This window comes from Pungitius pungitius, unplaced genomic scaffold, assembly GCF_949316345.1.
Source record: "Pungitius pungitius unplaced genomic scaffold, fPunPun2.1 scaffold_58, whole genome shotgun sequence".
Lineage (NCBI taxonomy): Eukaryota > Metazoa > Chordata > Actinopteri > Perciformes > Gasterosteidae > Pungitius > Pungitius pungitius.
Window position 1 is genome coordinate 47,315 of NW_026909888.1, and position 12,185 is coordinate 59,499.

Here is a 12,185-nt window from a genome sequence, read left to right on the forward strand (position 1 = left end):
GAGCAGAAAGACAAGGTCTAAATCATTAGCGGGGGCCATTATGGTTGTCTGCGGCGTCTCCGTCATATAAATCACTTCTTAACTCACTGCCTGCTCGTTGTGCTGTTTCCCCAAAATGATCGCACACCTGTGATTGTGTGTGTGTGTGTGTGTGTGTGTGTGTGTGTGTGACTGAAGGGAGCGTGCTCACATTACAGAGAGCCCCTCACTCGGTGTGCTGCGAGGTAAAAGGAAGGGACGGGAGAGGGAGCAGAATGAGGAGAGGAGGAGAATAATAGAGAGACGTATAGAAAGGGGATTTAAGTGATGGATAGACAGAGGCTGGAGGATGAGAGGGGATGAAGACAGATATATACGCTGAAGGGAAGAAGTCTATGAATGACAAGGGGAAGAATGTGTGCATCTTTGAAAAGGGAGAAAAGCGGAGGGGGGGGGGGGGGGGGGGGGGGGGGGGATGTGGCATTTGGCTTTGCCCTGTTTTTTTTTTTCTTTTCACATGCTGAATATTGAAAATATGAGAAGATGAAGGGCAGGAGATGCCGAGGAGAGGAGGGGACTGAATGGGAGGAAATCAGGGAGGAGAGGTGATGAAGAGGGAAAAGGAGGTGTAGGGAGCGAGGGAGGCACAGGAGCAGATGAAGGATGATAGATGGGGTCCGTTGGACAGTGGTGAGGGGGGGGGGGGGGGGTGAGGAAAGGGTGAGATGAATGCAGGGAGGGGGAGAGAGGGAGAGGAGCCTGGAGGAAAGAGGAGAGGAAGGTAGCTGTCAGGATGATTTGAGTCTGCCCTCAACGGACCCTGACGCTGCACTTTTCCGATAGCGGCTGTGTGTGTGTGTGTGTGTGCGTGTGTGTGTGTGTGTTCTTTTCAAACACTCCAAATAGAGATCTAGCTTTGGGAGACAGGAGTGCAGCGAGATAAGAGGAGACCACGAACTACTGCTACAAAAAAAAAGCATTTCTTACACTGTTACTGTATAAAACTATTGGGAGTGTCACATGGTCAAGATCCAAACATTTTGTATTCTAATTAAAGTGTCTTTTTACTCTATATTCTCTATAAGAGAAAATGAATACATGCAAGAATCAGAGCGCTGGACTTTTGTTGTTCGCAGGATCAAAAATACACAATTAAAATTAAAAAACTAAAAAGACATTAGAGGAGAGAATTGATAGCGTTCTTTGACCTGAGCTTAATTAACTCAAGTCACACCAGACAAAAGGCTCTGTCAGAGTTCATAAGGTGGACGTCTCTGTAAACTGTTGAATACTTGTTGACTTTCATCAAATGTCTTTTGCAAATAAAGTTTGATAAAAAAAAAAAAAATTAAACAAATAAATAAATCGGTCTTCCTCATCCTTCGCCCCCCCCCCCGCCCCCCGCTCCCTCCCTGCCAGCTTTAAACCGCTTCTGTACGTGAATCCTAATGAAAACGTCTCCCTGCGACCCCCCCCCACCCCCCCCCACCTCGACATCGATCTCTGCCTGCAGAGTCAGCGCCGCGCCTCACAGAGGGCGGGACGTTGAAGGAATGCGGGTGGCCGCCTTCATTTGCAATCGGGAACACAATAGATTAGATTGCACCACCGTAGTGACATCATGAGAACCCCCCCCCCCACCACCCACCACCACCACCACCTCCTCCCACGCAGGTCTATTACACACCTGTTTGTGTGCGTTCGTCTTGATGAAGACGGCTGCAACCGTGCGTTTCTTTTTTTTTTTCTTTCCCACACACACACACACACACACGCTGCTTCTTCTTCTTCTTCTTGGCCTCCTCTGGACCTAACAGCTCAATTTCAGCAGACACACACACACACACTGCGGGCCATTGGGCCCCTGTAGACTTAAATAGGTGTGCTGAGTTGTTACCACTCTGACTGGCATCGTCCAACAGTTACTTCTCAAGAGAGTCGAATGTTTTCATGACTGGAGGCTGACAGAAGCAAACACAAAATGAACACACAATGTATGCACCTGTGGCGTAATGAAGGAATCAGAAACAAAGGTCCCCCCCCCACCCCCCCCCCCCTCCTCGGCGACTAGTGGACTCAAAATGGGCGCGAGAAATTCAAAAGAGAGAGAAGAAGAAGAAGCTGAGACGGGGATCAGAGAGAGAGAGAGAGAGAGAGAGAAGGTGAGTGCATCTGCTAAAGCAGACCTGCAGAGTGACATGAGGGAGACGGGGGGGGGGAGAGGGGGGGGGCAGAGGAGCATGTTCTCCACTTCCACAGCACAGTGGGAAAGCAAAGCCAAACACGGGCCTCTCTCTTTTCAACCCTTTCAGCTTTTTTCAAACAAACAGCCAGCAAGTTGAAATATTGATGCTTCAATTCCAACAAAGAAAGGTTCTGAATGATTTTGGTACCACTGAGTGGGGAAATTCACCCATTTATAATTGATGCAGCTGACTGGACGGGAAAGCACCGGAACAGAGAAATAACAGGGGAGGGTAAGTGTGTGTGTGTGTGTGTGTGTGTGGGTCTGCACTTGGCTCTTCACGTTCATAGTAACCATTAGGTAGAGACACCCACCTCCCCCCCCCCACCCCTCTCCACGCCGCGCTCATGCCGCGACGGTCCGACGGAAGACGAGGGAAGGTCGGAGGTTTTATTTAAAGGAAACAAAAATGAAAAAAATATAAAGTAGGTCGTAGATAACGAGCTGCGCCGCCTAAAAAATAAAAATGTCCTTTTGCACTCCAGTTGTTGATGAACTTATCTAATTGGTTTTTCACCAAATGTTGGGCTTTTTGATCACGTTGTTGTACTTTTGAAATAATTGCCAATTTGGAAGCAGCAGTCCGTCTCTGGAAATGGATCTCAGCGTTCGATTCATCACACTTTCATAATTCTTGAGTGTTAACTTAAGGTTTTTGATCACCGATTGCGCTCCATCCAAAAACCATCGGCCCGGTGAGAGCGGTTTTTACTGTTGTAAAACTCTTTCATATTCCTCTTTACGGTCCTTCACTGAGCTTAAACAGGATTCTCTTCTAAGCCAGCCTGCCTACATTTCACATTATTTCCCAGCATGCCTGTTTTTCTTGATGTCCCTCGTGCTGCATTTTCATCTCACTGACGTTTCTCCGAGCTTCAGCGTGAAACCGAACCCCCCCCCCCCCCAAAAAAAAGAATGGACAGCAAATCCTCTAATCTGTGTTAATTCTTCCAGTAAAAGTGTTGTGATTGGACTTTGGTTAATTGGGAGACGGGGGGCCAGAGAAACAGGAGCAGGGTAGCCCAACAACAAAAAATACACCAACTGTGGACCAGCTGGTGGAGAAGAGAGCTCCGGGGGGGGGGGGGCGGGGGAGAGAGAGAGAGAGAGAGAGAGAGAGAGGGAGAACGCGTCCACTAGTTACCTGCAGTCCAGTTTCTCGATCTCGAAGTGCGGGTTGAAGTTGAGGACGATGCGCTGCGAGGCCTCCGGCGCGGTGATGACCCAGCGGCAGCTCTGGTGGGGGGGGTACTCCAGCGGGTAGCCGGGGGTGGTGATGTAGCCGGCATCGCTGGCGTCCAAATAGCCGCCGCACGGCTCGGATGCTGCACGGGGGAGGGAGGGGGGGGGAGAGAAGCATGCTTGTTATCCGTGGTGTGGGGGGGGGGGGGGTGACACGTTATGCACCAGTAAACCATCCAAAGCACCTGGTAATAAAATATGACTGTGAATACATAACATTTTACACTCATGTTTATTGTGCTCATTACAGGTGACAGTAAGACATATTTACAGTAATTCCCGTTAAGAAGATGGTCCCCTTATTTCAAACAATCTCCATATACAATACTGAATTAATAAAACCACCTTAGATGCCTAATAAGCTTCCATTTTCACTTATTTGTTCATTTCAACACAATTTTCCACTTGTGGAAATGTTGAAGATGACGATGAAGGCTTGTGTTTGCAGGGACAGGATGTGAGAGACAGAGAGCCCGTCTATGTGGACGCACACGCGAAAGGTCACCTCGGCACGGCGACACACACAGAGAGAGCATTCTGACCCCAGGGCGCGCACACACACGCACACACACACACGCACACACTGCACGGCGTCTGAGGCCTCCATTGTGGCGCCGCTTCATGTGCGGACGTTGAAACGTGAGCTCGGCGTCGGCGCTGTCCGACGCCTGCGGACCTCGAGCTGTGTCGTCGCCGTGGATACGCCCGGAGGCCATTTTTGATAGCACTGTGCGTGTGATACGAGTCATTACACAGTACGCCGTGGCCGCTTGCGGGCAGGAATTGGGTCGGGGGGAGCATTTCCTGCTGATGATTTGGAAACAAAAACAAGCTGACGTTGCGAATTATTGTTTCAATCAGGAAACAGAACGAAACGTTGTGCAACCTCTCGGTGACGTTCTCACTCACTGCCGCTGTGCTGAGTGGGGAGACAAGTGGGGCGAGTCAAACCCGTCAGCAGAACACATCTCAGCACTATAAATAGAGCGGGGGGGGGGGTGGGGGGGGGACCAGCGCATGCAAACGTTAACCCACGCTGCGTGAACATTCTACCATCCCTTCTTTCTGCATGGATTCAGGCACACTCACACCGAGCCAAGGGGGGGGCGGGGGGGGGGGGGATTAGAGCGCAGGTCGATACACAGTAAAGAAAAGAAACAAAGTGATTGACACTTTGGCCTCTATATCTGGTGTCTACCTCACACTGCCCCCCCCCCCCCCACCCCTCCTCCCCCTCCTCCTCCGTCATGCTGTGAGCCAACTAGTCATGTCAACCCCCCCCCCCCGTATCGGTTTCCAATCTCCCCGGTGACGTCCGGTAATACCGGAGTAGAGTTACGGGGCCGATGTAACCCGGCCAGACGCGTTTCCCCCCCCCAGCACCACCTGGATTAGTGTTTAACCACTCGGGAATCTCACGGCAGCATCAGCCAAACGCCGCTTTTAGCTCGAGCCGCGGGGGCCGCGGCTGCAGCTCGGGTTTGGGGAAGCAGGGTGGGGGGGAGGGGGTGGGGGGGGGGGTATCGTGCTTTTCTTTGTCGGTTCCATCCATTTAAAAAATATACATTTTAACCCCCGACAAGCCCGGAAGAGCCACCACCGACACTTCCTCTGTCTCAGCGTGGGAACGCCTCCCTCCATCAGACTCAATCAGGCAAGTTGTGTTTAGAGCCCCCCCCACCCCACCCCCCCACCCCCACTCGGACGTACCTGAATGCAGATCACACACAAAGTAACACACTCTCACACACGCACACACACACAGGGAAAACAGCAGTAAACGGTGGTAAGCAGTCAAGCGGGGATAAGAGACAGGTCACTGTATTATTTATGTCCCCCCCCCCCCCCACCCCCCGTTTAGCATTGCATCCTGATAACACCTATTCAGCAGCTTTTTCCCCGTCCATAAAGAACGTGTAATAAAAACACGAAACCATGCACAGCAACAACAAACTATCTCACGCGGCATTAGTGGTTCAGCCGGTGTTGGGGCATGAAAAGAGAAAAGCCCCCCCCCCCAATGCTCAAGAGAGAGCACAGTGAGCCTCACGTTCTCGTTGATGTCAACAGGTCCCTGGATTCATCAATCGATGTACTCTATTTGCACGAAAAGCCCATTTTCCCCTTTGATTTGGAGGGACGGATCCAGCAACACGAAGCCTCGGGCTTTGTTACCGTAAATGGCAGAAATAGACACATTGGTAGCTGCGTCTTTGGGGATCTGCGAAACACTGAAAATAATAGGCTGCAATGTCTTCTTTGGACCAGAACCAAGGAGCTTTTAGTCATCGAAACCTGGGAAACCTCAGGAATGGAAAGACAAAAAAAGAAGAAGAAGGAGGCTGAACAGGAGGGAAAGAAGGAAAAAAAAAAGAGCGCGATGCCAGAACATCTGTCTTTTATCATCTGAAAGGAGAGAGTCAGCAGCTCGGAAAAGCTCGCCGGACAGAAAATGCAACCCTCTCCCACACGGACGACCACGCGCAGGTGGGGGGGCGGCGCTCTGCTCCAGGTGAGCGGCATCGAGCCTCGGCGGGAAAACACATGCTGCCAAACGGGGGGGCAGAGGGTCTGAGAGACCGAAAGAGTGACAGAAAACGGGGAGTCGTGAAAGGATGATAAATGGGGGGCGATATGACAGTGGAAAAAAAAGACCCCGGATAAAGACAACGATCAATAAGAATGATGTAGAGAGGAAGAGACGCAGCTTAGATGAACGTTGTTGGGACATGTCCTGTCATGTCCTCAGCTCCATTATGCCTTCAATGTCCACACAGAGAAATACGAATCAGAATGAACAGAAATGCACACACACACACACACGTGGTCTGGACCCCCCCCCCTCCCCCTCGTGGACAGAATGTCAACATCTGTCTGTCCAAATCCATAACAAATCTGTTTTACGATGTGACAATGTGTGTAAGGCCCGACCTCCTGCCTGCGCTGACTTTGTTCCCCCATCGTAACGCCCCCCCTCCCCCTTCCACCCCCCCCCCTTTGCTGCCGGGACTTTGTAAGCAAACACACGACAGCGCTTTGGGACACTTTGGGACACTTTGGGACGCGGCCCGTCTTCGCCGGCTCTTTGGAGCGGGAAGGGCGTCCCCCTGGTTCTTGTTGACCTCCTCTGACGTCCTGTTTAAACAGTTCACCCTGAACCCGCTCCATCCGACGCCGCTGCATGTGACTCCCGGCGGGGGGGCCGGGGGGGGAGGGGCGGCGGGGGTCAAATGGAGCCCAGAGACCGGTGCGGCGGGTCGTCGGCACCCTGAGAAAAGTCGACTAATTCCAGGCGAGGGATTTTCAAACTGATGACTGAGAAGTAGATCTTGTGACTTGGCTGCTAGACGCATGGTGCTGAGATTAAACTGCAGCTGGATCAGAATCAGTGGAACCGAGACATTCTGTATTCCTTTAAAAGATTGTGAAAAGGGAAAAGCAGCCACACTCCGTGCTACGAGTAAACCGTTTAAGATGCGTATGAACGAAAGTTGATCCAGCAAACCGCGTGAATGGGTTCTAAAACAGTTAAGCCGTCTTCCAGGGAGGGGGGGGGGGGGGGGGTGTGGAGAAAGGGACGCGGCGTCCTGCTGAAGGAGATGAGGAAAACAAACGGGATGATTCGCCGTGAAGGGAGAGGGACGAGGGGAAAACAACCTGTGGCCCCCCGACACACACACACACACACACACACACACTATCCTTTGTGTGAGGACAGGCAAATGTGCCCATTTGAAGGGTCCCCATGATCCCTCAGTCCCGGCGAGGGACATTTGTTCTTCACGGGGGGAACAAAAACAAGAACACAGGCTCTCCCGTCCGCCCCTGATTACTCCAGTCATTACCAAACGGCCAATGAAGACGCTGCAGCACTCGCAGTTCACTAATGACATGATAACTGTAATTAGAACATGCTGCTGGACCCGCTAATTGTCCTTTCCATTTTACAGATGAGAGACAGAGAGGGACGGAGAGAGACTGTGCCGAAGGTTGATTTGCTTAATGTCTCTTCTCTCGTTGCGGACCAGCCTCCTCTGTTGTTCAGCCGCCATTATTCCAACCCTGGGAAGGCTGATGTATTCTCCTTTGATTCTTTTGCTTGTTGCTATTGTATTTTCCTGAGGATTCGTATTTATTTATTTATTTTTCTGAACGAGGAAAACGGAGAACACAGCAGCCCCGAAACCCTGGTTTGTGGAATCTGGTGGGAAACAACCTGCTAACCTGCACGGACCCCTCGAATGAAATCATGGGCCTAAGAAGGTGAACATTTCACCTGATGCGGCCTGTTACAGCCCATTGGTCACAAACCATGGTGAGGTCAGGGTTCCTCGTGTCGTCACCTCTTTGGGAACACAAGCCTCTGGTTCGTTGTGTGTTGTAATATATTTTTCCACTGTAGCGGAACTTCATTCTCAAGATGATCATTTAGTGAGTTCCCTTCTCTTTCTAAACCAAGGGGGGGAGGAATAATCTGGGTTGGTTTACTGCAGGTGGCTTCCCTCGACTACTGCTTCACGCTCTGCTCCCCCCCCCCCCCCCCCCCCCAAACACGTACCCTCACGCGTGTGTCTGGAGCAGCTGATTACAGAGTTGCACCTTCTCTCTCGTGTTGTTCATGCGCTGACTTTTTGACTTTTGACTATTTTAAAGCCTTTTCTGAAGGGAACGCTCGCCAATCATCAGCGTTGAGTCGTTTTTTTCCGCTAACTTGCACTGCGAGGAGCGAGTTAAGTTCATGTTAATAACCAAAAAAAAAAGCAATCTTTCCGATAAACGTTCTCCAAGACAAAAGTCATCACAGAGAACAATGGCGTCCCGGTGGAGTCGACCCATTGCGTGGCGAGCTAAAACAGGATGCTACATGACAGGGATCATCTGTTGTATCGATGGCCAATGGACGCTTACAAAACCATGTGACCTCCTTCAATGTAACGCATAATTATTACAACCTGGACGACCGAGGCACCGGCACTCGGAGACCTGACCTCAGTCCGGAGGACATGGTGGCGTCCACGAACTTAAAGATGGACAAGGAATGTCTTGAGACTCTCTAGAATCTCCTCACGTCCACCTGGGGGCAAGTCTCTCTCCCTTCCCCCCCCCCCCACACCTGCTCGAGCTCCTCACACCTCCTAGCACCGCACCGCAGCGGGCCCCCGCCCCGGCGCGTCTCAGCGGTGACACCACGGAGGCAGACAGCTGGTCTTGAGTGGCCAATTATGTCCGTTTATCTCCCTCGGAGGCGCAGCTGTGATCAAACGGAACGAAGGAACGGGATCAAACAGCGAGGGGCGAAAGAATCCGTCTTCCGCTTTTTTCGCTCCCTGTTTCTGTCCCTACTGCCCCCCCCCCCCCCCCCCTCTCTCTCTCTCTAGGTACACACACACACACACACACACACACACACACACACACCTTGGTCTCACTCTGCTCTCCCTGCTCGTCTCTCCAGAGGCGGAGGAGCAGAGGCATCTGCAGAAGTTCCCTCAAAAGCCCTCTGCTGAGCATGTGTGTGCGCTCCAGTGGCTCCAGGCCCAAGAAGGAGAGCTCCTCTAAGTCCCCCCCCCGGGGAAGAACAGGAGGTATGTTGTCAAAATATATAATATAAAAAAATGTATATATCCCCATAGCACTATGGGTGGTTGTCCAGTGACTCTCCAAGCGGCACACGAGTGTGTCACGGTGGTGACGTCGCACGGTGACCTTCAGGAGCAGAAACACTAAACTTGGGAGTTTACTCGAAGGAGCCACGATGGCCGGTGGAGGAAGCGAGACGCCGTTTTCTGGCTTTAAAGATAAGCTCTTGTGGCTTTCACCCTGGACATCGCTACTTCCCTTTGGACGTTCGCTCATGCACGCACGGGCCGTTTTAATCTGTTGATAAAATGTCGTTTGTCTTTGGAACGCTTCACATTTGACACACGGGGGTCAGCAGTTATCTCTATATGTCAAAGGCCGTATCACCTGCGGCGCATGTCTTCTCACATCAGAAGTAAAGTGTGACGCAAAGAATGCCTCCACTGTTCTTCTCAAAAAAACAGCATTTGGCACACCGGCCGCGTACTCAATCCACGTCATGGGATCTGCAACAAGCCTCCTGAATGAGCCCTAAATCAATAGGACCTGGAGTGCAACTAACTTCTGCATCTCACTTTGCTCTCTTGTGAACTGTGTACACACCCAAAAGGATCTCGGAGCAGGAAGTGGGCCTTGAGGAGAGATTACACAAACAAAACGGATTCAGCCAAGTTGTAGGTCTGTTTTTGTGGTTGCACAGACTGCTATGAAAAAAAAACATCTAATATAAGACCAAATAACAAGGACAGGGTCACACCATGAAATCGTATACAGGCTTTAGTCTCTTAAAGAGCATTAGCGTGTACTATGAATGGTACTGCTGCCCCCCCCCCCCCCCTCCCCCCCCAAGGAGCCAGCACCGTTAGGTTTGTTTAAAAGAGAAGATCAGCGCATAAAAGAGGTTCCCCCGGTGCGTAAAGCTCCGAACCGCATCGCGCGCTCGTACCTCGGTAGGTGCCGGACCTCCGCCGCCTGAGACCCCCGCGCGTATAACAGCGACAATAAGATTTTTAGAGGCACGACGCCGCGTCTTTTTAACGGAACCCAGCGGGATAAAAGACACAGCGCGATGAAGTGGCCTCTCAACCTCAGCCACGGCGCGCTCACGCTGAGGTGGGTCCCGATACGAACGTCTCACGCGCACGGGTGAGTTTGCGCCATTCAACACCTCTCCGGATGGCATTGAAGATACACACAACAACATTATTTATTATGTTCAGCCCCCCCGTTAGTGTTAAACGTTTCCTTGTGACGGTGTGGACGCAGCGGCGAGGCGGGACGGTGGAAACGTGGTGGTTGTTGGGAAGTTGTTAAAAAAATTTTTTTAAAACGGCGACATCGAGCTCCCTTATAGCTTTTTACCAAATGCCTGTCACGTGATTAATTACGGCTTTTGACGGATAAAGAAATAGTGATTTTGTTATTTACTTTGTCTTTTTTTCCCCATCTCTGTGCCAACCGAGCGAGATGCTTCCCCGTGCCGAGGGGTTAAAATAAGACGGGACATCTCGGTGATTGGAGGCTAAACTCGCACCCGCCGTCCTCCCCAGAAGAGCGCAATCATCTCCCGTTCATTTTTGCGCTCATTACGCATTTTGGTTTGACGCGGAAACACACCACGACAGTTTTTAAATGGAAACCACGCAATGTGGTGTCACAGACACACGTAACATGTGGTTGGTAACCAGTTATCCAAAAAAAAAGAAAGAAAAGAAAAGAAACCTGGTTGATTTACATTTAGCATTTGGGTGGGAGAGCGGTCTGGGCGGGTGGCGAAGTGTCAAACTCACCTCCTTCCTCCGCTGTGACCGCTGAAGGCAAGAAAACGGCCAGTAAACATCCACAAAGGCGTATGAATAAATCCATGTTTTCCCCTCAGATGTGGACCAAAAAAACAAAAAACACTTCTCTTCTCCTCCTCTGTGGTTTTAGTCCGTAAATTCGGAGACAGCGCTGCTTTCCAGAGTCGTTTTTTTCGTCTTCCTTTCCACAGTTCTTTATTTCTTTGAAGTGCAACACAAGCAGGGTCCAAAAATCCACCGCAAAAGAATATTGCGCAGGTTGAACTGTAGTGTGAGTTGTCAACGTGCGCGTCTTCTTCTTCTTCTTCTTCTTCTTCTTCTTCTTCTTCTTCTTCTTCTTCTTAACAAATGTAAACACTTATTTTACTCTGTCTCGAAAGCCTCACAATCCATTTGGGGTGCGCGTGTACGGCAGCCGCTGACAGTCCGAACCGCGCGTGGGAATAAAAAAACCTCTAAAAGAAAAAGAGCAAAAAGAGTTTTGAATGAGTAGAAATCACTGGTTAAAATCACCAGCATTTGCCAACGACTTTTATATCAAAATAACTGAGAAAAGTCATTTGCTCTGCAGCGTGTTTCCTCTTCGTCTCGATAAAATATCCGAATATCTTATGCTCCGTCTCCCTCTCTCCCGAGTGAGCGATTACTTGGGGGGAAAAAAATCACAAGTCATCGGGAAAGTACAAATACATTTTTTTTTTCCTCCCATCGATTATCCTCCTAATCAACTGTTTGGATAGCAGTCCGTTGCTGGAGGAGACCGCTTCCGTTGTGCGTGGTGCGTAAAAGTGATCCGGAGAAAATGAAACCCGGCAGCCTCTCCGCTCTCCTCCTGCAAACTGCGCGTCTGTCCGCCGAAGCGCGCTCCTCTGTGCCGGCTCCCTCCCTCTCTCTCTCTCTCCTTCACGTATAGCAGAGGTCTCTCTCTCTCTCTCTCTCTCTCTCTCTCTCCCTCCCCCTCTATCTCTCTTACTCTCTCTCTCGCTCGCTCTCTCTCCGGCAGTGCGCTCTTACCGATATCCACCGGGCTTGTGGTAGCGAACAGGACCGCTCGCTCAGTCCCCTGTCTCGGCGTGCGTGCACGCGCGACGCGCGACCCGGTATCGGATTACAGTAGGCACCTCGGCCCGCCTCCATACAGCCCCTCGCTGATTAAAGAGCAGTTTCATATCCCTCTCTTCATATCCCCCTCTCTCTCGCTCTCTCTTTCTCTCTCCCCCTCTCTTACCTTCGTATCTCTCTCCAACTCCCCTCCTCTAATTCATCACTATACCACATCTCTCCCCCTAATTTCTCCCAGATTCTAGATTCTAGAATGCCCCTTTTTACTCTTCCAT

At 50.9% G+C, this 12,185-nt stretch overlaps 1 protein-coding gene across 1 annotated transcript in view; it reads right to left on the bottom strand.

Annotated features, from left to right (window-relative positions):
* Nucleotides 1–11,881, bottom strand: part of LOC119228406 (neuropilin-2-like) — a 58,070-nt gene extending 46,189 nt beyond the window's left edge. The window contains exons 1-2 of the mRNA XM_037487904.2: nucleotides 10,837–11,881; nucleotides 3,369–3,549 (exon numbers count right to left, since the gene is read on the bottom strand). Coding sequence (XP_037343801.2) covers nucleotides 3,369–3,549; nucleotides 10,837–10,912 — 257 coding nt within the window. The 5' untranslated portion in view covers nucleotides 10,913–11,881. The remainder of the gene's footprint in view (nucleotides 1–3,368; nucleotides 3,550–10,836) is intronic.
* Between the last annotated feature and the right edge of the window lie 304 nt (nucleotides 11,882–12,185).